Source organism: Salmo salar, chromosome 18 (assembly GCF_965601325.2).
Source record: "Salmo salar chromosome 18, fSalSal1, whole genome shotgun sequence".
NCBI classification, from domain to species: Eukaryota; Metazoa; Chordata; class Actinopteri; order Salmoniformes; family Salmonidae; genus Salmo; species Salmo salar.
In genome coordinates, this window is record NC_138308.1 from 82,693,993 (window position 1) to 82,721,478 (window position 27,486).

The 27,486-nt window shown below is 42.8% G+C and overlaps 1 protein-coding gene across 4 annotated transcripts; it reads left to right on the forward strand.

Moving 5' to 3' along the window:
- Positions 1-990: 990 nt before the first annotated feature.
- Positions 991-27,082, forward strand: mfa3l (Microfibrillar-associated protein 3-like). Of its 4 annotated transcripts, XM_082964478.1 has the most exons (13): positions 991-1,233; positions 2,916-2,987; positions 3,161-3,322; positions 4,782-4,840; positions 5,012-5,144; positions 6,050-6,121; positions 7,446-7,593; positions 9,843-9,904; positions 10,128-10,241; positions 10,865-11,892; positions 14,620-15,045; positions 24,628-24,923; positions 25,117-27,082. In XM_082964478.1, the coding sequence occupies exons 11-13, from the start codon at positions 14,772-14,774 to the stop codon at positions 25,798-25,800; spliced, it is 1,254 nt and encodes a 417-aa protein (XP_082820604.1). In that variant the 5' UTR covers positions 991-1,233; positions 2,916-2,987; positions 3,161-3,322; positions 4,782-4,840; positions 5,012-5,144; positions 6,050-6,121; positions 7,446-7,593; positions 9,843-9,904; positions 10,128-10,241; positions 10,865-11,892; positions 14,620-14,771; the 3' UTR covers positions 25,801-27,082.
- The last annotated feature ends 404 nt before the right edge of the window (positions 27,083-27,486 follow it).

Genomic DNA, 27,486 nt, shown 5'->3' on the forward strand with positions numbered 1-27,486 from the left:
ATATAAACATTTTTGCTAAGAGTTGTCTTATATTATTGATCGATTGACTATGACTTTTCAAATCACCCAGCAGTGCTATTTGCAGAGTTAGCTCCAAATAAATGTCGCAATTCTTCAGCCATTCCTGAACCTGCAACCAAAAACAAGCTACATATGGGCAGTACCAAAACAAGTGATCTAATGATTCTGTCTCTTCGCAGCAAAATCTGCAGAGCTGGGATGGTTGTATCCCCATATATATAACATTACTAAAACCCGGAAATAAGTTACATCTGGTTCGTTCAGCCATTCCTATGTCAAAAATGAATGGGGAAGGAAAGGGGTTTTGGGATAAATGCTAAAAATAAGGTCTGAGGTTAACACAGGTTTAGGAGATTTTATATGTTTTCTTCTATGAAATAATATCAGTCAGTTAACATGACCTTTATGAATTATGAAGTCTTTGTGCTTTCTGTGTCTTTTTATTATTACATAAATTCTAGTGTCGTTTGCTGATGAAGATTATCTCATCAGTGAAGGCCCCTCAGAGACGGAAGGGGAGGACCATCCTCCTCAGTGAATTTCATAACAATTGAAATTGTCAAACATTTTAAAAGTTATCCTTTTTTTGATAAAACTATACTAAATATATTCACTTGTCACCAAATAACTGATTGAAACACACTATTATGCAAAGAATGTCTACAGTAGCCTCAACAGCACTCTGTAGGGTAGCACCATGGTTTAGCCAGAGGACAGCTAGCTTCCATCCTCCTCTGGGTACATTGACTTCAATACAAAACCTAGGAGGCTCATGATTCACACCCCCTTCCATAGACTTACATAGTAATTATGGCAACTTCCGGAGGACGTCCTCCAGCCTGTCAGAGTTCTTGCAGCACGAACTGACATGTTGCCCACACAATCAAGGGATCAGATAATTAATCTAGTACAGAAAGCATAAACTACAGCTAGCTAACACTGCGGTGTATAAAATGTGGTGAGTAGTGACTCAAAGAGAGAGAAAGACAATTGTTCAACAGTTTTGAACAAATTAATTTCTTCCAAAATGAAGGACAAGCAAGAGAGAGAGAGATTTCGTCTTTTTTTCTTCACTTTCAGTTTCAGTTACTTAGCTAGCAAATGCAGCTAGCTAGTTTAGCCTACTGAAACACCCTGCTCAAACACAGGGATGCTATGTTAGCTAACTGGCTATGACTTACCAACACAATACTGGAACTCTTCCAAGTCAAGGTAAGCTTTTGGTATTACTAATTTATTGCCACCGGGGCCAGCCGGTGTAACTGCTTATTGACAGTACACTAACGTTACTGCATGATTGTAGGGGTTTACTAACGCCTTAGTTATATTAGCTATGCTGACTATGAGGTTACTTGAGCTAATACGGTGACAACGATGTAAGCTGTTTGTAGAGGTTTGGCTTGGAAAGGTTTTCTCGCCTGGTCACTTCCAGCTGATTTGTTGTGCATTGAAGTCCACAAGCAGCATAAAATGAGGGACAGACAAACCAGCCTGCACATGTCCTCTATTATTATTGTTATTGTTCAGCGTTTGATTATTTTGACCATTGATTATTGTTGTTACTGTTGTCCCGTTGACAACATAGATTTTTATAATTTGTATTATGTTAATATTGCAAATCTCCAAAGTAAGCTTTGGCAATATGTACACTGTTACGTCATGCCAATAAAGCGAATTGAATACAACGTTGCTGTTATGAGAGTGAACTCTGTTTACCCGTGATCGGGTGTATTCATTTTGCCGATTCTCTTGAAAAACGTTTCTTAAATGGAACAAAACGGGGATACACATACCTGTTTGCAACTGTTGGACTAATGATTACACCCTATATCAGCTAGATGCAGGCAAGAGTGCCTTACATTTGTCTCTCGGCCTGTGTGCACCTACATTGTAAACTTTCATTCATAGGCTAGGTTGCAGCAACCTCATGGTGGATATAGGGACCATTCTAGTATCATGTAGTAGCCTAAACCTATCGCTGTTACATTGAACTGGGTGAATGGAATATGAATGAGAGTCATCCGATATGCTGTAATAGAAATAAAACCAGGCGCATGAAAATAAAATGGTCCTCTAACTGTATCTCACAGAACAAAACGTATAAACTCTCCTAAGCCTGTGTTTACCACAGACCTTATTTCTGGCGTTTATCGAAAACCCCTACAAAAACGCCATTCAATTTCCCATAGGCTTTGCCCAACAAACCATGGCAGAGTTAGTGCCTACAAAAGACTCCATTACTATCGAGCTCTATTCGCGCTGCCTTTATTGCAAGATAATCCACTCCAGTGTTGCTGTATGCAAGAGCAGGACAGCATAGTAACCTTACTACTTAGGAGTTTAGTTCGCAACCTACTACTGTACTTGTCTTGCCAGTAACATAGAAGGTACTTTATCAAGGTGCCAAGGATATCACACTCAAACTAAACATAGTATAATACATCTCATCATTATAGCATGATCAAGTTTTTCTGAAGATGATTGACATGGGATGGGTGAACAGTATTTACTATGTCTTTATGTCTTGTTGTAACTTGACCCAACCAACAATCAACATTAGTAGACAGCATGTAAATACCCTATCTGTCCATATGTCCCTACCTCCGTTATTGAGGAAACATTTACTTTCTATGCCTGTGATATGTTTGTCCCACCTAACTATCTTACGATGACTGCACTAACTGTAAGTTGCTCTGGATAAGAGCTTCTGCTAAATGACTAAAATGTAAATGATGTAAAATGTGTCATCATGCAGCATGATGTCATGTGTTGCTGTTAACAATCGTACACTGTCACATTGTATATCTCTATTCCTCAGGAATGTTGACATACCACAGGAAAGCCTGCTCTGTCGTGTTAATTGTTAGAAACCTACCTGTGTGTTGATTTTACAGGAGCCATGAACAACGCTCGGTTTTTGACAGCTGTAAGTGCAGCTCGGAAGCCCTCCATCATCCGAATGTTGAGTAAGTCATGGTTCTTTGTCAGTTTTCAGGTTTGATCCATAGTTCAATTTATTACATTTTATTCAGTTCCTAAAGTGTAGGGGTAAAATAATTTGGTTCAGTGTAAGCCACAATACAATTTCATTATATGAGACTTGAGAAACCAACCTGTCTTTCCCACTTCCACCCCTAAGCTGAGCTCCAGCAGAGGTCTTCCCCTCCATGACCTCCCTGGCCGGAGGGGCTCCCAACACCTTCTTCTTCCAGTCCTGCTCCATCCAGGTGAAGAATGGGGACACGATCACCTTCGACGAGACCATGACGAAGAGGGCTCTACAGTACTCTGCCTCCAGCGGGTGGGAAACACTGGGTGTGTCTGAAATAACACCCAATTCCCTATATGCTGCAATACTTTTGGCCAGGATATTGTTTATTATGATTTATAAACTGGGTGGTTTGAGCCTTGAATGCTGATTGGCTGAAAGCCGTGGTATATTAGACCATATACCACGGGTATGACAAAACATTTATTTTTGATGCTCTGATTACGTTGGTAACCAGTTTATAATAGCAATAAGGCATCTCGGGGGTTTATACCTAAGAACAGCCCTTAGCCATGGTATATTGGCCATATACCACACCCCCCTTAAGTATTTTAGCCCACAAAAGGGCTAGTCTTCTAAAAGATCCTGGAAGCTTCTTCAGAGCATGATATTGTAACGACCTTAACCCAACACCTAGTGACCTCGTCAAGAGGTTCGGATCTCTTGGCGTAACGGCTAAGGTGTTGGGTTGACAGTTACTGGTTCGTGTCCTGGTCAGGGCTACCCTCGTATTGCTACAATATAGGAGAGTCAACAAGAACATAGCCTCCAAAATCTCCCCTTGACACAAACAGAGTAATATACAGTACATGGCTAGCTCTAACACACAATTCATATGGTCAGGAATTGGCTAAGTTTACAATGTAAAATCATTGGCCAGTTTAAACTTTTGACCTGTCACAGTGCTGTTCAACATTGAAAAGGTTAGGACAACATGACACCTATACTAGTCAATGGCAGTGTTAGAAGGGAGGTTATCTCTCTAATGGCTCCTTATCTAGCTTTATAACTATCTGTGTAAATAGTGTCTCGTATTGGTCTATAGCTCTCTCAACCCGTGTGTGTGTGTGTGTGTGTGTGAGTGTGTGTGTGTGTGTGTGTGTGTGTGTGTGTGTCTGTGTGTCTGTGTGTGTGTGTGTGTGTGTGTGTGTGTGTGTGTGTGTGCTGTGTCTGTGTGTCTGTGTGTGTGTGTGTGTGTGTGGTCTGCATTGGTTCAATCACAGCTGATAAGAGATGCCGGGACAATAAAGCCAAGGCTGCGTCTCAAATGGCATCCTATTATGCACCACAGTATCCAATACACACATCAAATACTGAATATGCTATTAATACATACCTTGGCTGCTATTCAAATGTAATTATTAATGATTAGGCCTATTTCTAGTTTTAAAAAAGATAAGAGAATTGGGTGAGGTTTTTGTAACTGTAGGTTATTCTGTATGGGGTGAATCCTAACCTCCATTTTCACGTCTTTCACTTTGCCTCTCATTGACTTAAATAAAAATTCAACTAAACTTAGAATTCGCCCCTATGAATGGAAAGGTTAAAGTAACTGTCCAGTGAAAATCTGACTTTTGAAAGTTTATATTCTGTTAACTCATACCCAAGTAATGTTGTTGACTCGTCTTATACTCGTATTTGTGGCCAAAGCATAAATTGGAGAAAAAACGCTTCAGACTGTTCAAAAAAGGCTTTCTATTTCCTCATATAGGGTGATGTCATTCTCCTAATATTTTTCGTGACAGATGCCCACACCATTCTGATGTTGGGGTACGTCCACACCATTCCAACACAGAAAAGCTGCTTTCTAACAAACTTAATTAGAATTTTTTGGGGAAGGAAAACAATTTCACTCATATTGCAATTAATTATTGGTCATATTTCATAGAAATCTGGAGAAACACTGGACAGTTACTTTAATCGTCTTTCTCCCGTGTATAGAATCCCAGAGCTGTTGACTTGAATGAAGAACCTGCAAAAGAACCTTCACAACCCTCCTACAGCCAACTACAGTCCAGAAAAGGGTCAAATGGATATGTGTGTTATTACAGGCAGCCAGGTGGGCCTCTGCAAGGTGGGACTATCTCTAATGATCTCATGATACTGTCCTATTCTCACCCTCTCCTCTACTATATGGAACAATTTCAATGTTTTTACTGAGTTACAGTTCATATAAGGAAATCAGTCAATTGAAATAAATTCATTAGGCCCTCATCTATGGATTTCACATGACTGGGCAGGGGCACAGCCATGGATGGGCCTAGGAGGGCATAGGCCTACCCACTTGGGAGCTAGGTCCACCCACTGGGGAGCCAGGCCCAGCCAATCAGAATTAGTTTCCCCCCACAAAAGTTTAATCAGCTGTCCGGGTGGATGGTTTCAGATGATCGCAGGTGAAGAAGCCGGATCTGGAGGTCCTGGGCTGGTGTGGTTACACGTGATCTGGGGTTGTGAGGACAGTTGGACATACTGCCAAATTCTCTAAAAGGACATGGAAGCGGCTTATGGTAGAGAAATGAACATTCTGTTTTCTGACAACGGCTCTGGTGGACATTCCTGCAGTCAGTATGCCAATTGCACACTCCTTCAAGCCTTGAAACATTTGTGGCATTGTGTTGTGTGACAAAACAGAACATTTTAGAGTGACCTTTTATTGTCCCCGGCACAAGGTGCACCTGTGTAATGATCATGCTGTTTAATCAGCTTCTTGATATGCCACACCTGTCAGGTGGATGGATTATCTTGGCAAATGAGAAATGATCAATAATAGGGATGTAAATAAATTTGTGCACAGAATTTGAACAAAGTAAGCTTTTTGTGTGTACGGAACATTTCTGTGATCTTTTATTTCAGCTCAGGAAACATGGGACCAACACTTTACATGCTGCTTTTATATTTTTGTTCAGTATACTTTTGTCTACGTTGAAGGGAATGTTTTGATTCTGGGTACGGGATCATTCTTTTTCCTTTTTTTGGTAGGTTTTTGAAATGCTTGTCAATCCTGGAGAGGTTCTACTCCACGCATCAACCTACTCTGGAACTCTCGCTGCAGTAAGAAGCACTTCTCTCTCTCTCACTCACACACACACACACACACACACACACACACACTCCCTCCCTCCCCCCTCCCTCCGGTGACCAGCACGGTATGATCCTGGGGGGCCTGAAGGAGGTGCTGTCCCGCGGCAGACGTCCACAAGCCACACACCCAGGGTCCTCTACACCATCCCCAATGGAGGAAACCCCACTGGGGCCTCCTTGACCACCCAGAGGGAGATCTACAAGGTACAGTCCAGTCTGCAGACCCATACACTCTCAGAAAGAGAAGAGTGCTATGTAACACCAGTTGTCCCTGTATTTAACCTTTATTTAACTAGGGCAAGTCAGTTAAGAACAAATTCTTATTTACAATGACGGCCTACACCAGCCAATACCAGACGATGTTGGGCCAATTGTGCGCCGCCCTATGGGACTCCCAATCACAGCCAGTTGCGATACAGCCTGGATTCGAACCAGGGTGTCTGTATTGATGCCTCTAGCACTGAGATGCAGTGCCTTAGACCGCTGCGCCACTCGGGAGCCCCGTAGGAGAACTCCTTGAAAATAGGCTCCCTTTTTCAGGTCAGAGAGAACCCTTTTGTGTTCTAAATATAACCTGGGTTTCAAATAGAACCTGTTAAAGGGTGCTATTTGGAACCAGAAAGAGTTCTATCTGATCTTAAATGGTTCTATCTGGAGCTTTTTTTCCAGAGGGTTCCCCTACGAGGACAAGTGGTGACACATATCACTATTTTTATGAGAATATAGGCCTTGTTCAAATACTTCCTTGAAGTAATCACAGATTTGAATTGGTGAAAGTAAGAAGTTGGTAACCTTGCTTTCACCTATTGAATCAGTTATAGATCAGTGCTTAGCTCAAGGAAACAAGGAAGGAAGGATTTATAAAGTATTTAAACAGGGCTATGCATTAGCCAAGGAAAGAGAGGGAACCAATCTGAATCCATTGTTTTAGTTCTCATTAATGATTTCCCTAACGGTCTGATTCATGTTGACCAGCCTATGACTAGGGCCTGGAGTTTGACACGGTCCTGGTCAGGTCACAGGGCCAGTAAAAACTACTGACACTGAAACAATGACTTATACATATGGGAGCGAAATGATTGTGCTTGTTCTTTTCTGACCTGAGTGGAAAATTGATTTCCCTAAAGGTCTACTTCACCAGAACTAATCAGCTTTTGTTCTCGTTTTGACAGCTTGCCAGACAGTATGACCTCCTTATTATCGAGGATGACCGCTATTTCTTCCTACAGTTTGAAAAGGTAAATATGGTGTCATTGTTTCATGTATTTTGACTTTGTGTGTTTTATTGGGACAGAGCACTGGCATCAACCCTACTGTATATCATAAACAGGCTGCTCATGCCTGCCTGCCTGCCTGCCTGAGCGAGCTCCCATGTTTCTCACCATGGACGTTGACGGGCGGATCATCAGGACAGACTCCTTCTCAAAGATCCTGTCGTCATGGTGAGGCACACTGTCAGATCGCCAAAGCAACCATGTGAGGTTAGAGGTCAGGGAGGACGTAGGAAGTAAACTGTTTTAATTTAACCTTTATTAATGCAGGTTAATCTCATTGAAATAATAATCTATTTGGCAAGAGAGACCTGTTCAGTAGTCTGGGGTGGTCTAGCGGTCTATGCTGCTGCCTCTGGAGCAGAGGTCGGCTTTACCACTGCCAGAATGGATTCGAATCCAGCCCACTGCTCTTTCAGCACTCTCTCTCCTACCTTTCACCTCTATCTCCCTCTATCCAATAAACATACAAAGACTTTAAAAGTATCGTTAAAAAAAGATAACTGTTTAGTTTCAGTTATTACACTATTACTAGTTATATCAGTGTAATTTTGTAGTAGTCTCTCTCCCTCTGAGTACAGAGTGTTCAATGAGACACGTTGGCTATGTGGTTGTCTATTTACACGTCTGAACTTGTTTACAGAGAGATTAAGTCAGAATGTGTGTAAACAGCTGGTTAGTGGCACCTTGATATTCCAGTTCATGTTGGACAATTTAATTACACACACACACAGACACACACAGGATGCATATGCAGAGAGTGTTCCCTTCAGTAATAGTCCATATGGACCACAGGGACTCTTGGGGGGTCCCTGTGTAGTACAGAGTGGTACTACACATCCAGGCTTCTACGATACCCACCAGCACCTTCACACAGGTGAATGAATCTCTACTTCTAACCCCAACACCCCCTTTAAAATGCATCACACTCCCCTTTAAAATACATGTTGTAATAAATTACCACACCTTCCCCTTTAAAAGTAGGCCTAATAGTAAACTACCCCACCATCCCCTTTAAAATAAATGTACAAATAAACAAGTAACTACTATTATGTACATGTAGCATGGATGTCTTAGTAAACTTTCATACCACCCCCCTTTAAAATGCATGGTAGGTAGTAATAAAAACTTCAGCCATCTTTCATTTCATGTGATTGTATTTTCTACTTTGTGTCTAGTCTCTAGTCACTTTTTAAATCCCATAAGAGGCTTCTTTCCTGTGACTGTAATAAGAGCAAAACTGGAAAGCTCCTGGGGGATATTCATTAGTGCACACCGTCGCAACATGTTTCGCAACAGAAAATGAGAACAAGCGTTTCTTATTGGACAAGTTTAGGTAGTCCCTCCCCATGTTGGTCTGTTTGCTTCCCTTTGGTTCCTAGTGAATAGCACCATGATTAAAAAACCTTTTAAAGTGCTTTTCCCAGAAGAGACAGTTGGGCTGGGTTTTAATGAGACAAATGCAATCATCGAGAGAGAGATTTACAATTGTTCTATTTAATTGTGTGAATGTACTGTAACATTCTCAGTATAGATTAGTGACATAATTGTCTGTAATTACCTCCCAAATGGCACCCTACTCCCTATATAGTGTACTACTTTTGACCAGGGTGGTCAAAAGTAGTGCACTGTGTAGGGAATAGGGTGCCAATAGGGGGACACCAACGCGTTTCCCTGTAGATGAGAGTAGACAGAAAGTGTTGGTAGTTTAATCAGTGTCATCACCGAGGTTAACACAATGCTAATTCACCTTTCATGAGCTGGCTGGAAGAGCCAGTCCCACTCAGTCACTGCCTGCTCTTTGTAGACCAACGTCATGTCATCGTGACACCTGTGGGTTATTTTCTCACACGCAGGAGGAAGTTAGGGAATAGATAAATGAGGATGTGTGATTAAAGAACAAGCACACTGTCTAGCGCCCTAGAATAGATGGAATTACATCGGTCGGTCTGATCGTCACTTCAATTTCTCCTCAGTAAATGTAGATGATACAGAAGTATGGAATGTTATAGACAGTATGGAATATAGAAAGAGTTCATTCCATTTGTTTACAATGTGAGAGAAGAAAATACAAAAAAAATACAGTCATGATATAGCTATACTGTATATTCCTTTTCCCTGGTCAAGTTCTCAAAGGTTGGTAGTACCTTACATTATTGCTCAGTGGGGGCTGGTGAGAAGTCTCGCATGACTACCAAAACATTAAAATGTAGCTGGCCAGCATGCGCACGAGATTTGGTTATTGGTGTCGAGATTGTGGTGACTTCTACCTTTGACTACTACACCCTGGCCTGGTTCTCAGTCTCCTCTCTCGATCTCTTCCTTTCTCTCTCTCCCTTTCGCTCTATCTCTCTCTCCCTTTCTCTCCATCTCTCCCTTTCTCTCCCTCTCTCCATCTCTCTCCATCTCCCCCTCTCCAGCTCATTGTGTCCCAACTGCTGCATGGCTGGGGTCAGGAAGGTGTCCTCAACAACATAGATGGGTAGGTCAAAGGTCGTACCAATGTCACCTGAATAAACAACACACCGACAGATTTGATCACCCTGTTGTTGCAGGAAATTCACACAAGCATTGATATTTAACCCTTTCTCCTATGCTGAGTCTCCTCCTACACATCTGAACAGCCAATACATCTCTGTTGCTAGACAGAACCTTAGTGATATCTGTTCTTCCTCACTTCATCTGACCTGACCTCTGCCCCAAAGTGCTCACTCCTCCCCAACTCACGGCTGTCATGGTGACTGGTACCAGGCTGTGTATCTTCTCCCAGAGGATCCCTGCTATAGGATCCCTGATGGCTAACAACAACATATCCCGACGTAATGTAAACTTTACCCTCTCTCGCTCAGTGACATGAATAAGTATATTTCATATTCTCAGAACCCAACATTGCTAAACATTGTATCTGTAGTGCTAGGCAGGAACCTAAGTGATATGGGCCATAAACCTTTCTTTCTCCCTTAACGTGACCTGACCTGACCTCGACCCCGTTCATCGTTAATCCATGGCTCTCTCCCCTTATCAATGCCTGCCACGTGATCACTTTTCCTACTCTCAGGACCTTCCCCCTAGAGATAACCCTTCACCTCTGCCCCTCGGCTATGGCACCCCTCAGGTCTCATTACAACTAATGATTAATAACATTTAAAGTTCAGAAATCCAAACCCATCAAAGCCTAACATTATTAGAAAGCCATCACATAACACAGTGCTAGGAGCTTGTTAAAAGGTTATAACAAAAAAGTCTATAGAGGAATTAGCGTTTTGCTAAAGGCATAATACAAGAAACAATCCCTGCACCAAACAATACCTAGACCCAACCATTCTGTTTCTCTTTCCTGTGTGTGTGTGTGTGTGTGTGTGTGTGTGTGTGTGTGTGTGTGTGTGTGTGTGTGTGTGTGTGTTTGTGTGTGTGTGTGTGTGTGTGTGTGTGTGTGTGACAGAATGGCGCGCTGCAGGCATGTTCCTGTGGATCAAACTGAAGGGCATCGCTGACACCCAGCAGTTGATCATGGAGAAAGCTCTGAAGGAGAAGACAAACACGCACACACCTTACCTCGGGCTCACCACAGCTGACACATACACTGACTAAACTAATACAGCCTGTTTGACTGAATGAGATTATGTTTGGGGTTCTAAAATAGTCCACTTATACTGAAGTCATGCATCTTTGAGAGGTTCCTGTCATTTAAAATGATCTATATTGGGGATATTTTAAGGACAGGTTGGCTACAGGTAACCCTACTGTGTATCTTGTGTTATTTGGTTGTCTAGGTTTCTAGTCCTACTCATGCATCATGATCAGCAGCAGGAGGTTTGCAGGGCGGGGCTAGTGTTGTCAGGAATAGGATGTGGGATAGGATGGAAAACAGCCAGTATTCACCAAGGCAAACGGATTTAAAAACCCACCGTTTCCCCTCCCACACGAGAACACTCCAAATCCACGCTGATTGGTCTGTTTCTATGTGAAAATAGCAGGGAACACTTTCAGATTTTATTTTATAATCTAACATGGGGGATTTTCCCTCACAGCACTAAACAATTGAAGCCTTTTGCAGTAGATTATTAGGCTTGTTATGTGCAGAGTGGGACTGGGAGAGGAAGAAACAAAGAGCAACTCTAATATCAGCACACAGAATCTCTAAACAGCAGTTTTATGACACATAATTCTGAGCTTCAAGATAAGAGAGTGTGTGTGTGTGTGTGTGTGTGTGTGTGTGTGTGTGTGTGTGTGTGTGTGAGAGAGAGAGCAAATGGAGTCACCAGGCTATGATATAAGTTCATAACCACACCACCACCACCACAGTTTTGGCTCTGTCATGAGATTTGGTATGTAGGTCCTGGTTTGTTGAATATTGTCTGTTGTCCTAGGTGCTGCTCGTCCCTAGAGGTGTATTCATGATCAACATCAGACCCTTGTCCTTATGTCAGAGCGGCCTTCTCCCTCTCCACACCGCAACAGATCGATGAGGTGAAGAAACACACACAGACACACACACACACACACACTTGAAGTCAATAAATGAGTAATAAATATACCTTCTCTCTCTTTTTACACTGGCTTTCAAGAGGCTCTGCACTCATCAAGGAAACTTTGTAAGGAGTACTTCAGATAACAAAAATATTAACTATATTCATTGACAGATATATATATTTCAAATACTGTACATTAATTCACACTTGAATCACAGAGATGCTAACTTACCTCGGACAAGATACGCATTTTGCCTTGGAGATAACTGTAAATGTAGTCACCATGTGGCAGTCATCGGCCTAGTTTAGTAGCTAGCACTGTGTAACTCTGTTAACATCTTTACAACTAAATCAGCATTGCTTGAGCCAAGCATTTCTGAACAAAAAAATATTCATTGTTTTTAACTGTTTTTATAACTTGAGAGGCACCTAGGCAGCCGGCCACGTGTTTGTGTTTCATCTGAAGCAACCCCTATGTCTTACTCCTGCTTAGAATTGAATTTGCAGTTCATTGAAACTCTGCTGTTGTGTATATTTATTGGGAAATAACACTCTTTCCACAATATCAACACTTGCTAATGTGAGATAGCTAGGGTTATGGATTAATGAATTGAGTCTTTTAATAGCACGTGTCCATTTCAGAGATTGATTCATGCTTTTAAAGCACCGACAAGGTCGGTCAATAATCCACTCCGGAAGGCAGATATGACCTACTTGGGTTGAGCCAAACAGTTTGTTCTTTTTACCTGAACTTTATACACTCTCTTGTGACTGCAACAGTTTGTGTGTGAGTGTGTGGAGAGAGAATGTGTGAAGAGAATGTGTGAAGAGAGTGTGCCTGCAAATTGATTTAATTTGTTTGTATCCTAGTTATTTTGCCTATTCAAATTAGTCATGTTCTGAATACAACTCATCTCATTGGTCATTTATATATACAAAGGGAAGTCCGAGGATTAAATAGAACCACAACTTTAACTGCCCTGGCATTTGGCCTCTTCATCAGTCTTCAGTACTGTAGTTACATCCATCAGATTGAACAATGCAGTGGTTGATGATGGCAAACTGCCTGGACCTCAGAGAGAGTGAGACACTGGTCTCTGTTTACTGTCTGGAGAACTGTATGTTAATGTACAAGACTTCATAGAAAGAAAAAGGGCAGACACAAAGCAGTAAGCCCTAAATGTAACCTACAGTTTAGTTCATAAATGCACTTCATTCATTCATGAAAAAAATGACATGTTTTAGTTTCTATGTGTTTTAGTTCTTGGAAGAAGCTTGGGCTCCCGAGTGGCGCAACAGTCTAAGGCACTGCATCTCAGTGCTAGAGGTGTCACTACAGACCCTGGTTCGATTCTAGGCTGTAGGCGGTGCACAATTGGCACAGTGTCCGGGTTAGGGTTTGGCCAGGGAATTTGTTCTTAACAGGCTTGCCTAGTTAAATAAAAATAAGTGATGATGTTCTTTTCAATTAAACATTAAAAATTGAAAGAAAAAAAAAATCTTACTTTTCTAGCTACATTTAATTCCACTAATGACACATTCATGATTGCCATGTGGACCCCTTCAGGTCGGATCAAATAAAATTCGTGCGTGGCCAATGACCGACCTAGTTTTCTTGCTGCTTGCTTGTAATTTGACTAGGGTAGGGAAGCAGAACGCTGCAGCGCTACGAATGTTGTGTCAAGCCGCCAGCTGAGCAAAAGACGAGAGATTTGAGGATGTGTAATAAATAGCGGAACGCAGCGGTGTCCGAAAGACAGACGGCGATCTCCTTCTTGACCGCATAACGATAAAACATCTTTAGTAGCTAGCTAAGCAAACATAACAGTGGACGACTATCGTGTAAGTATGCAATCAGATGTTGGAAAACGTTATTAATCGAGATAGCGTTATCGCTAGCTATGATGATGGTTAGCTACTAACGTTAGCAGTCATCATTCCCTGTACCTAGTAACGTTACTAGCTACAGTAACCGTTGATTATTTTTCTGATAGTTAGCTAACGTTACTACATTAAACATTACATTTAACTAACGAACTATATTATGTGAGCTACTTGGCCGTTTATATAACTCCATCTAAGTTATCGCTAAGTTATCGATATCAAAGAAGCTAGCTAGTTAGCCAACCCGTTGTGTCCTTTCCAGGCTGGCTAGCGACGTTAACGTTAGGTTGCTAGCAAGCCTCCGCTGTTTTGCATCCAGACCAATATTAGCTTGCTATTGCAAATAGCCCAGAATAGCTAGCTAGGTTAGCTACTTTTTTTTGCATTCAAATTGTCGGTCAAATAAATATATTGATTTATACTACTAACTAGCTAACAGCATTTATTGTTATCAAGCAACGGATTTTAGACAATAAGTTAGGCCTAACGTTAGCTAATAAAAATAGACCGAAAATAAATATTATGTAGGCGTCAATATTATAATTATATTATGTCTGTAACATTGCAGCTCTATGTTGTAACAATGCATTAACAGATACTGTTGCTGTAACAACAATATTACATTCATTGTTGTCTTTACAGTAAAAAACTGTTATTGTATTTGGTAGTGTTTCTTTGTTGTTGTCTAAGTCAAAGACTATTGGGTCGGGGAGTCATTTATCAACCAAAGGTCCCTGGCCTTATCTTTTGGTTCAGCAGAGAAATCATTACTATCTAAACAAACTAACTGTTCAGAATGTTCATGAGTGCTTTTCTTTCATTAATTGTTTCCCTCTTCCAGTGGAATGCTTCAAGATTTGGAGCAGAATACCAAATTGCCTTTCTTTACCGCAATCAGGAGATAGCCAGTATGTGTTGAACATGAAGACGCGAGTGGCATGACAAACTATCCTCGGGGGAAAGCGACGGTCAGGAAGAAGAAGAAGTGGGAAAATGAGTCGGTCAAGTGGCTACGCTTTTAGCCTCTTTCTACTGTCCACTATCAGCCTCTACACCGCCGGGGTTCTATCGGCGGTTTCAGATAGAAACAGCACAGAAATCGGCACGGTGGCAGATGGTGGATTTGTCCCCCTGGTGTTCTCGAAAGTAAGCCAGATCATCGCCCGCGAAGGTAACTGCGCGCTGATTGACTGCAACGTCACTGGAGAGCCTGTACCGAATATACAGTGGTTCAACTCGCATGGAGACCTGCTGGACACGGAGACAAGTAAGTCAAGCTACTTTCATGTACAGTTATCAATAATATCCTTGATGTGGCTTTAGCCACAGAATCAGCTACTCTCAACACCAATTTGAACTGCCGGTGTCCGGCTTAAGGCAATACCATTCAAGTTCTATTTCAATAAGAAGGCGTTATGAAATAAATCGTGTGACTATGCAGACCGTCTGATGCAGAGGATGACAGGCATTAACACAAACTGTCATGAAAAAAGCTAGAATTATGATTTATAGTTAAAATAGCCTAAATCCCTGTAAACCACTGACTAAATCCCTCTGTATTTAAGTTTTTTTATGGCCAAAGGGCAGCATTTGTAGACTACAGTCAAAAATATTTGTGTGCTGTGGACGAGGGAGGGATAACAGAGGGGTGGGGGGGATTTCATAGGAAGGTCACATTGAGTAGTTGCATTATGACAGACTATGATGAGATATATATAAATAAATTTAAGGGGGATTATTTGCTGCGATTATGCAATGCCAACCCAGCAGATAAGCATAATCATACACCAAAGCCATGATGATGATGATGATGATGATGATGATGACAAACCAAACAAGCTGGCCTGTCCCCTCTTTTTCCAAAACATCAAGAGTTAAAAAGTTACGGCCACTACTTAACTTCAGATACTTGATAAAGTACATAATATTGCTGGCATTTATAGCATACTATTGTCATTTTTCTCTCTTTCAGTTGTCATTTTTCTCTCTTTCAGTTGTAATCTATCTACTGTAGCCTATATCAAATCAAATTTATTTTTATATAGCCCTTCGTACATCAGCTGATATTCTCAAAGTGCTGTACAGAAACCCAGCCTAAAACCCCAAACAGCAAGCAAACCATGTGAAAGAAGCACGGTGGCTAGGAAAAACTCCCTAGGAAAAACTCCCTAGAAAGGCCAAAAACCTAGGAAGAAACCTAGAGAGGAACCAGGCTATGAGGGGTGGCCAGTCCTCTTCTGGCTGTGCAGGGTGGATATTATAACAGAACATGGTCAAAATGTTAAAATGTTAAAATGTTCATAAATGACCAGCATGGTCAAATAATAATAATCATAGTAGTTGTCGAGGGTGCAACAAGCACGTCCGGTGAACAGGTCAGGGTTCCATAGCCGCAGGCAGAACAGTTGAAACTGGAGCAGCAGCACGGCATGGTGGTCACTGCCACTACCTAACTGTTTGTAGATACATAATACAGTATTGAGCTGAATGTAGGTCATAAAACAGGGATTTGATGTGTTAGTATATATGAATGGCATCGGATAGGATACTAACAGGTAGGATACTAATAGGAGATTGACTGGTAGGATACTAATAGGAGAATAAAAGGTAGGAAACGAATAGGATACTAACGGTATGAGGATCCTAATAGCATACTAACAGGTAGAATACTAGCGGATATAATTATCAGGTAGAATACTATCAGGTAGGATAGTAGTAGGAGACTAATAGAATACTAACAGGCGGGAGACTAATAGAATACTAACAGGCGGGAGACTAATAGAATACTAACAGGCGGGAGACTAATAGAATACTAACAGGCGGGAGACTAATAGAATACTAACAGGCGGGAGACTAATAGAATACTAACAGGCGGGAGACTAATAGAATACTAACAGGCGGGAGACTAATAGAATACTAACAGGCGGGAGACTAATAGAATACTAACAGGCGGGAGACTAATAGAATACTAACAGGCGGGAGACTAATAGAATACTAACAGGCGGGAGACTAATAGAATACTAACAGGCGGGAGACTAATAGAATACTAACAGGCGGGAGACTAATAGAATACTAACAGGCGGGAGACTAATAGAATACTAACAGGCGGGAGACTAATAGAATACTAACAGGCGGGAGACTAATAGAATACTAACAGGCGGGAGACTAATAGAATACTAACAGGCGGGAGACTAATAGAATACTAACAGGCGGGAGACTAATAGAATACTAACAGGCGGGAGACTAATAGAATACTAACAGGCGGGAGACTAATAGAATACTAACAGGCGGGAGACTAATAGAATACTAACAGGCGGGAGACTAATAGAATACTAACAGGCGGGAGACTAATAGAATACTAACAGGCGGGAGACTAATAGAATACTAACAGGCGGGAGACTAATAGAATACTAACAGGCGGGAGACTAATAGAATACTAACAGGCGGGAGACTAATAGAATACTAACAGGCGGGAGACTAATAGAATACTAACAGGCGGGAGACTAATAGAATACTAACAGGCGGGAGACTAATAGAATACTAACAGGCGGGAGACTAATAGAATACTAACAGGCGGGAGACTAATAGAATACTAACAGGCGGGAGACTAATAGAATACTAACAGGCGGGAGACTAATAGAATACTAACAGGCGGGAGACTAATAGAATACTAACAGGCGGGAGACTAATAGAATACTAACAGGCGGGAGACTAATAGAATACTAACAGGCGGGAGACTAATAGAATACTAACAGGCGGGAGACTAATAGAATACTAACAGGCGGGAGACTAATAGAATACTAACAGGCGGGAGACTAATAGAATACTAACAGGCGGGAGACTAATAGAATACTAACAGGCGGGAGACTAATAGAATACTAACAGGCGGGAGACTAATAGAATACTAACAGGCGGGAGACTAACAGAATACTAACAGGCGGGAGACTAATAGAATACTAACAGGCGGGAGACTAATAGAATACTAACAGGCGGGAGACTAATAGAATACTAACAGGCGGGAGACTAATAGAATACTAACAGGCGGGAGACTAATAGAATACTAACAGGCGGGAGACTAATAGAATACTAACAGGCGGGAGACTAACAGGCGGGAGGGGTAATGGGACACTAACAGGCGGGAGGGGGTAATGGGACACTAACAGGCGGGATGGGGTAATGGCAGGTAGAATGCTAACATGTAAGATACTAACAGGTTGGATGTAATAGAATACTAACAGGTTGGATGTAATAGGATACTAACAGGTTGGATGTAATAGGATACTAACAGGTAGGAGTATCCTGGTAGGATACTAACAGGTAGGAGTATCCTGGTAGGATAATAACAGGTAGGAGTATCCTGGTAGGATACTAACAGGTAGGAGTATCCTGGTAGGATACTAACAGGTAGGAGTATCCTGGTAGGATACTAACAGGTAGGAGTATCCTGGTAGGATACTAACAGGTAGGAGGATCCTGGTAGGATACTAACAGGTAGGAGGATCCTGGTAGGATACTAACAGGTAGGAGGATCCTGGTAGGATACTAACAGGTAGGAGTATCCTGGTAGGATACTAACAGGTAGGAGGATCCTGGTAGGATACTAACAGGTAGGAGGATCCTGGTAGGATACTAACAGGTAGGAGGATCCTGGTAGGATACTGACAGGTAGGAGGATACTGACAGGTAGGAGGATACTAATTGGAGACTAACATGTAGGATCCTGACAGGTAGGATCCTGACAGGTAGGAGGATCCTGACAGGTAGGAGGATCCTGACAGGTAGGAGGATCCTGACAGGTAGGGGGATACTAACAGGTAGGAGGATCCTGGTAGGATACTAACAGGTAGGAGGATCCTGGTAGGATACTAACAGGTAGGAGGATCCTGGTAGGATACTAACAGGTAGGAGTATCCTGGTAGGATACTGACAGGTAGGAGGATCCTGGTAGGATACTGACAGGTAGGAGGATACTAATTGGAGACTAACATGTAGGATACTGACAGGTAGGAGGATCGTGACAGGTAGGAGGATACTAACAGGTAGGAGGATACTAATTGGAGACTAACATGTAGGATACTGACAGGTAGGAGGATACTGACAGGTAGGAGAATACTAACAGGTAGAAGGATACTAATTGGAGACTAACATGTAGGATACTGACAGGTAGGAGGATACTGACAGGTAGGAGGATACTAACAGGTAGGAAGATACTAATTGGAGACTAACATGTAGGATACTGACAGGTAGGAGGATACTGATAGGATACTGACAGGTTGGAGGATCCTGACAGGTAGGAGGATACTAACAGGTAGGAGGATACTAATTGGAGACTAACATGTAGGATACTGACAGGTAGGAGGATACTGACAGGTAGGAGGATACTGACAGGTAGGAGGATACTGACAGGTAGGAGGATACTAACAGGTAGGAGGATACTAATTGGAGACTAACATGTAGGAGGATACTGACATGTAGGAGGATCCTGACAGGTAGGAGGATCCTGACAGGTAGGAGGATCCTGACAGGTAGGAGGATCCTGACAGGTAGGAGAATACTGACAGGTAGGAGAATACTGACAGGTAGGAGGATACTGACAGGTAGGAGGATACTAATTGGAGACTAACATGTAGGATACTGACAGGTAGGAGGATACTGACAGGTAGGAGGATACTGACAGGTAGGAGGATACTGACAGGTAGGAGGATACTGAGAGGTATGAGAATACTAATTGGAGACTAACATGTAGGAGGATCCTAATTGGAGACTAACATGTAGCATACTAACAGGTAGGAGGATCCTAATTGGAGACTAACATGTAGCATACTAACAGGTAGGATACTCGTAGTATACTATCAGGTAGGATACAAACGGGTAGGACACTAATAGCATATCAACAGGTAGGATGCAATGAGGTGGCATACAAATGGGTAGGATACTACTATTATACTAACAGGTAGGATTCTAATAGGATCATTTCTTTCATTCAGTCCTAATCTATCAGCTATATGTGGGGGTGGGGGTGAGAGAAAAAGGAGTTGAGAAAAGATGTAGAGAGAATACTGTCTATGTAGAGAGAATACTGTCTATGTAGAGAGAATACTGTCTATGTAGAGAGAATACTGTCTATGTAGAGAGAATACTGTCTATGTAGAGAGAATACTGTCTATGTAGAGAGAATACTGTCTATGTAGAGAGAATACTGTCTATGTAGAGAGAATACTGTCTATGTAGAGAGAATACTGTCTATGTAGAGAGAATACTGTCTATGTAGAGAGAATACTGTCTATGTAGAGAGAATACTGTCTATGTAGAAAAGATGTTCCAGATAAATAGTCAGCTACAATAATGAAGAATCTAAGCTTTTAACCGTGTGAGTCACCTGCTATAAAACAGGAATGCTAAATGAGCATTGTGGGTTCCATTTTGAACAGACCTGTTGGAACTTGCTCTGGCGCAACAATCATTACTGAACCACTAGGGCCTGTTACCTGTAGCATGCAAATAACATTTAATAAATTTGTCAATGTTTAGATTGATATTTGTTGTGGTCATAGCTGGGGCTATTTTACTGATGGATGACGGTGAGCCAGTCAGTAGAAGACTTCATGCTCCACAAGGCTCTGTCACAGACCTGTTATGACATGCACAACAGTTGTTTCTGCCCTGTTGCTCACTACTTTTCTTTTCTAGCTGTTGACACTTGTTTTTTAGAGGGCTTTTGCTTTCCACACGCTCACGTACTTTCGAAGGAAGCCTTGAAACACTTCACACGGGGGCAGGGGTGTATACGCTTAGAAGTCTCTCTAGTCTCATGGAAATAAATTGATGTCCAGGTTCCCCGGTACATTTCCTTTACGCGTTCAGTTTTTTTAGAGACACGACAGACAGGCTGGAGGCTTCATGGATTTAAGTGTGTGTGTGTGTGTGGGAAGCGAAGGTGTGTGTGTACTAGTCTATTCATGCTCTGTCTTAAGCCTAACACTACTCGCCTCCAGAATTGGTTTCATGCTCTCTCTCATTCTGTGATACTCTCTCTTCCTCTGAGTCACCCACCCACTCAGGATGAGCTGTCAGAATCTGGAGAGAGAGAGAGACGTGAAGTCATCCATCCATCCACTGTCTCACCACATGCCTACGTACGTTGATGTTCTAACGCAATGGCAGATGATGCCACTTCATGCAGCGATAGGAGAATAGTGGTCAATGTAGACTATGGTGAAATATAGCCTGGATGACATTTATACTGAACAAAAATATAAACACAACATTAAAGTGCTGGTTCCATGTTTCATGAGCTGAAATAAAAAATCCCAGAAATGTTCCATACGCACAAAAATTGTATTTCTCTCAACTGTTGTGCACACATTTGTTTACATCCCTGTTAGTGAGCATTTCTCCTTTCCCAAGATAATCCATCCACCTGACAGGTGTGGCATATCAAGAAGCTGATTAAACAGCATGATCATTACACAGGTGCACCTTGTGCTGGGGACACTAAAAGGCCACTCTAAAATGTGCAGTTTTGTCACACAACACAATGCCACAGATGTTTTGAGGGGTGTGCAATTGCCATGCTGACTGCAGGGATGTCCACCAGAGCTGTTGCCAGATAATTGAATGTTAATTTCTCTACCATAAGCCGCCTCCAATGTTGTTTTAGAGAATTTGGCATTACGTCCAACCGGCCTCAGAACCGCAGACTAGGTGTAACCACGCCAGCCCAGGACCTCCACATCTGGCTTTTCACCTGCAGGATCGTCTGAGACCTGCAACCGGACAGCTGATGAAACTGAGGAGTATTAATTTCTGTAATGAAGCCCCTTTGTGGGACAAAATGTATTCTGATTGGCTGGGCCTGGCTCCCCAGTGGGTGGGCCTCTACCCAGTCATGTGAAATCCATAGATTTGGGCCTTATTTATTTAAATTGACTGATTTCCTTATGAATTGTAACTCAATAAAATGGTTGCTTTTTATTTTTACCTTTATTTAACCAGGTATGCAAGTTGAGAACAAATTCTCATTTACAATTGCGACCTGGCCAAGATAAAGCAAAGCAGTTCGACACATACAACAACACAGTTACACATGGAGTAAAACAAACTTACAGTCAATAATACAGTAGAAAAATAAGTCTATATACAATGTGAGCAAATGAGGTGAGATAAGGGAGGTAAAGGCAATAAATAGGCCATGGTGGCGAAGTAAATACAATGTAGCAAGTAAAACACTGGAATGGTAGATTTGTAGTGGAAGAAAGTGCAAAGTAGAAATAATGGGGTGCAAAGGAGCTAAATAAATAAATAAATACAGTAGGGGAAGAGGTAGTTGTTTGGGCTAAATTATAGATGGGCTATGTACAGGTGCAGTGATCTGGGAGCTGCTCTGATAGCTGGTGCTTAAAGCTAGTGAGGGAGATAAGTGTTTCCAGTTTCAGAGATTTTTGTAGTTCGTTCCAGTCATTGGCAGCAGAGAACTGGAAGGAGAGACGACCAAAGGAGGAATTGGCTTTAGGGGTGACCAGAGAGATATACCTGCTGGAGCGCGAGCATGTTGCGTTAATATTTTTGTTCAGGATATTTTGCCTTGATGGGTATAACAAAAGAGCTTGTTAATATATTGGATATTATACCAAGATTAGTTGTAGCCTAGTAGTAGAGGAAGACGAACCATGCTTTAATGTTTGGCTGGCTACTTCCTTGGTTCTACATTTACATGATAGCTTGTTTGTTTGTGTTCCGCTCCAGGCGTTTGTCTCCCTGTTCACCAGCAAGCACCACATGGTATTTTCCCAGACAGATTGCCGCTTCCCTCAGCCCCACTCTCTATTTAAATATTGACCACAGTCTGCATCCCAAATGGCACCCTATTCTCTATTCACCTTGTCATCCCCAGGACCAAGCTTCGGAAACAGGGCCTTGTCCAGGTTTGCTCCTAGGCTCTGGGACTCCATCCCTCTAGCCATGCGTGACTCTGCGTTCATCACCATCTTTCAGTCCCTCCCTTCTTTGAGCCCAACCCTCTCTTTATTCATGTCTTGTTTAGTCTGTTTTGTTTGTTTTGACTCCTGTTTTCTTTTTCATTTCTATAAATTTGAAAGCGACATTGGGTCCTTGAAAAGCGCTATAGAAGGCCCATTTATTATTATTAAGTCGCACTACTTTTAATCAGAGCCCTATAGGCCCTGATCAAAAGTAGTGCCCTAAATAGGGAATAGGGTGCCATTTGGAATGGAGAAATTTAAATAAACAAGGAACAAAATGCATCGTACTGTGACACTTTCTGTATTTTGAAAGTTCTATATCTAGAGAACTTGATTGTTGACATGCAACATGTTTTTGGACTGTATCAACAATAGACTAATGAAACACAGATGGTTTCTCAGTAACTAATAAAAAGGGAAGACTGGTCCGCTTCAGGGGGTCGAGGATTCCAATCCAAAGTATGTTTAAAAATAGCTGGTTGCTGGATTGCAGGCTCGAGGACAGTCCTGCAGTTGGCATAATATTATCACTCAATAATATCAATTATGCAACCTACTTAGTGGATTAATGAATCGCTGTTTGTTGCAATAAATTAATTACAGGAGTCCTTTATAGGCCTAGATTATGGGGGATAATGAATGAATCGAGCTCTGTGCCAAAAACATGCATTTCATTAGTGGCATAGCCTGATTCCAAAGGTAACGTGATGAGGGAGAGCTATAAAGTGGCTTCCGGACCCAAGAAGTACAGTGGAAGCATAAAAATAGAATGATTTTAGAATTTTCTTTGGGGGGGGGGAATGGGTTGAATGGGAATTTCCATTCTATTCCTTCTCTTTCTATGCAGTGCAAACCCAAAGGCCTTCTCAGAAAGCCTGGCCATGGCAGCTAGCTATAAAAAGCTGTTGCACGTGACTGTCTTGGAAAAACTAGTAGATACCTTCCCCCCTGGCCTAGCATAGCCTAGCATAGCATAGCCTGGCCTAGCATAGCCTGGCCTGGCCTAGCCTGGCATAGCCTGGCCTGGCCTAGCCTGGCATAGCATAGCCTGGCCTAGCATAGCCTGGCCTAGCATAGCCTGGCCTAGCATAGCCTGGCCTAGCATAGCCTGGCCTAGCATAGCCTGGCCTAGCATGGCCTGGCATGGCCTGGCGCGGCCTGGCCTGGCATAGCCTGGCGCGGCCTGGCCTGGCGCGGCCTGGCCTGGCATAGCCTGGCGCGGCCTGGCCTGGCATAGCCTGGCGCGGCCTGGCCTGGCATAGCCTGGCGCGGCCTGGCCTGGCATAGCCTGGCGCGGCCTGGCCTGGCATAGCCTGGCGCGGCCTGGCCTGGCATAGCCTGGCGCGGCCTGGCCTGGCATAGCCTGGCGCGGCCTGGCCTGGCATAGCCTGGCGCGGCCTGGCATAGCCTAGCCTAGTCTGGCCGCTGTCTTTGCAACCAGGAAATGCATATTGCACTGACCTTGAATCACAAGAGGTTGGTGGCACCTTAATTGGGGAGAACGGGCTCGTGGTAATGGAATGGCATCAAACACATGGTTTCCAGGTGCTTGATGCCATTCCATTTGCTCCGATACAGCCATTATGATGAGCCGTCCTCCCCTCTGCAGCCTCCTGTGATTTGATTGAACCATAGAAATAGAAAGGATAGCTCATTCCTTGAAGGAAAATCGACCCTGTTTCTATGGTATGATATTTCTTTCTGTAGCAATGTATCATGAGCTGTTCTAGTTAAGTCTGTCCTTTACCATTGTTCATGTGAAAAACCGACAGTTAGTTTGGGTGAATTTTGGGTTTAATTGGTGGGGGCCGATTTTGAAGCTACAGTCCTCTAAATGACAGTCTCCATCTGTCTCTCTCCTCCGAAAGGTGACAAGTGGTTGCTGACGGACGATGGCATCCTCAACATCACAGAGATCACGTTCGCCGACCGTGGCAAGTACACGTGCATGGCGTCCAACGTGCACGGCAGCGCCAACTGCACGGTGACCATGCGCGTGGTCTTACACAGCGGGGACCTGGGGGCCTACTATGTGGTCGTGTGCCTCGTCACCTTCACCATCATCATGATCCTCAACATCACGCGCCTCTGCATGATGAGCAGCCACCTGAAGAAGACTGAGAAGGCCATCAACGACTTCTTCCGCACTGAGGGCGCCGAGAAGGTTTGTGTCGCATTTTGCTATACTTGTGAGGATCGTACAAAGACTTTGCTAGTAACTTTGTGTGTGTGTAACTGTTTTGAATGTACATAGGTGATGTTTTTAATAAAACATTTAAAAAATCGAAACCTTTCCATCCATGATAATTAAATGTCCAATAAAGTTAAATTCCAATCTATTCTCTTCTATTTTAAAGCTCCAGAAGGCGTTTGAGATCGCCAAGCGTATCCCCATCATCACATCAGCCAAGACCCTGGAGCTGGCCAAGGTGACCCAGTTCAAGACCATGGAGTTTGCCCGCTACATCGAGGAGCTGGCCCGCAGCATCCCGCTACCCCCGCTCATCATGAACTGCCGCACCTTCATGGAGGAGATCCTGGAAGTGGTGGGGGTTGAGGAGATGAGGCACACGTTCCTCCGCCAGGCCCCAGAGGGGCATCACCTGGGCGGGGCATTGGGATGCCGGGCAGCCCTGGTGCAGGGGGCCCTGGTTGGGGTGGGGCCCGGTGATGTCTTCACCATCCTCCGGGAGAGAGATAGGGAGAGGGAGCGTTCCGGATCCCCTGCAGCGGATTCTGACGACGCATCGTTGCACGAGCAGCCTCAGCACATCGCCATCCAGGTGTCCATCCACCCTCCGCTGCCCATGGAGGCCCCGGCTTTGGCCGAGGCCACGCCCTCATCTCCTCCGCCATTGGCTCCCCTGCACCTAGAGGAGGAGGAGGAGGAGGAGGAGGAGGAGCAAGAGGAGCAGGGTTCTGAGCCGGAGCAGGAGCCAGTGGAGGCGGCGGCGTTGGGGGTGGAGCTGGAGGCGGAGCCAGATCCAGAGGTTACTACTAAACTACAGCCTGGTCAGGTGATTTACGAAAGCTATGTGTAAACCACAACAGGAGGAGAAAAAAATAACGGGATGAACGATCCTGTCCTATGCATTTCCCTCCCCCACCCTCAAAAACATAGAATATGTCAAGAAAAGGTCATTTTATTTCTCAACAGAACTAGCTTAAAACTGGAACCTAGATACTACGTATGTAGGTCCATCTGGATTATATTCTAATAATCTAGTCTGGATTCCAATAAATCAACTTGATAAGACATTGAGTATAATCATCATCCTTCATGCTTATGGATCTTCATGTTGAATATATTGTGGCTGGAGAGGATAACCAATAAGCGATATGCGTAAGTATAAAGCATTGCAAAGGGCCATTTTAATTAGTATTAGTGAGCAGACGAAAGAGCTGTTTGTTTTTCCGATTCAAGCATTTCCTAAATCGATTTCAGGAAGAAGAAAAAAACGATCGACTTGTTGACGGTTATGCTTTTATCTCTTTGCAGTATTATTCCGTTTTACGATAAATTCATAAATGAGCTCTTCAAGCTGCCATTGTGCAATCACTGTTACTAAGTAGACCACAAAGGCTTCTTTTGTTTCAGCTTGAGAAAACTGCACATTATCCTACCACTGTTACAACCAACCGACCTGAAGTTTCAGTATCATGTTATAGTACGTCAAATGCATGCTGGACTCTGAGAAAAAAAAGATGGATTTGAAAGTGTGGTCTATAGTCAAATTTAGTCAGTTAAACTCTATACAAGTGATTTATATAGACTGATATTACTTCTGTAACGGCTGAATTATTGGATCATGAATAACATTTCAGGGGGTGATTGAAGACCTAGATGTTTCAGGCCTTCTGGTCTGTGATGCACGTAATTAACAATTGCATAGCCACTATAGGCCCTAGTGTGGTTCATTGAAACATTTTGAGAAATTACATTTATTATTATTATTATGCCCACTGTGGTGTTTTGACTTCCTAGATGTTAGACGTTTTACAATTTTGCCGCCTTTATACGGTCTGTTTGTTTCCAATATTTCCATCTTATTTTCTCCCATTTCTTTTTGTAATATGTTAAGTTTCTTATCTCGTTTTAAATGGGCCTCAAACCCCAGCCCCCTTCCCCCTCTACGTGTTTTAATTAAAGAGGCTTCATTGACAGTCTGATGCATGTGAAATGAGTGCAACGTATTGGGATTAGTCTTTTAACGGGACTAAAATACTTTATCTGCTTAATAGTCTGGGTGGGGGTTGATGTTGCTCTGCTTTAAACTATACTCTTTTTTTTTGTAGTGAAAATAAAGTCTGTGTGTTACCATGGTTTCCTCCAGTTTGGTTTTAATTGTGCAGTAACAAAACATTATGGGCCGTCCTAGGCCTCTCCCTCCCTCGCTCTTTCTCTGAGGACCAAGGACACCTAATCGTCACCTGATTCATTCCCCCAATCAGCCTCACCGGCTCCCACTACACCAGAACAAAAGGCACCCATCTTGTTCTTGTAACCATAGTTTTGGTGGTCATTACACATGGGTCGCGAGCTAGCAAGAAAACATTTGTTTTAGCTCACTGCTCATCTTGGCAGGAAGGACTGTTCATGGGAAGTAAAGTATTAACCTAAGCATGCGTAATGTGTCGCTACTGACGGCGGTGTACACACACAGAACTAGCCCAGTGGATGTTAAAAGGACAGGCACAAAGGCTTGTAGAGCAGATAAGAATTTGAA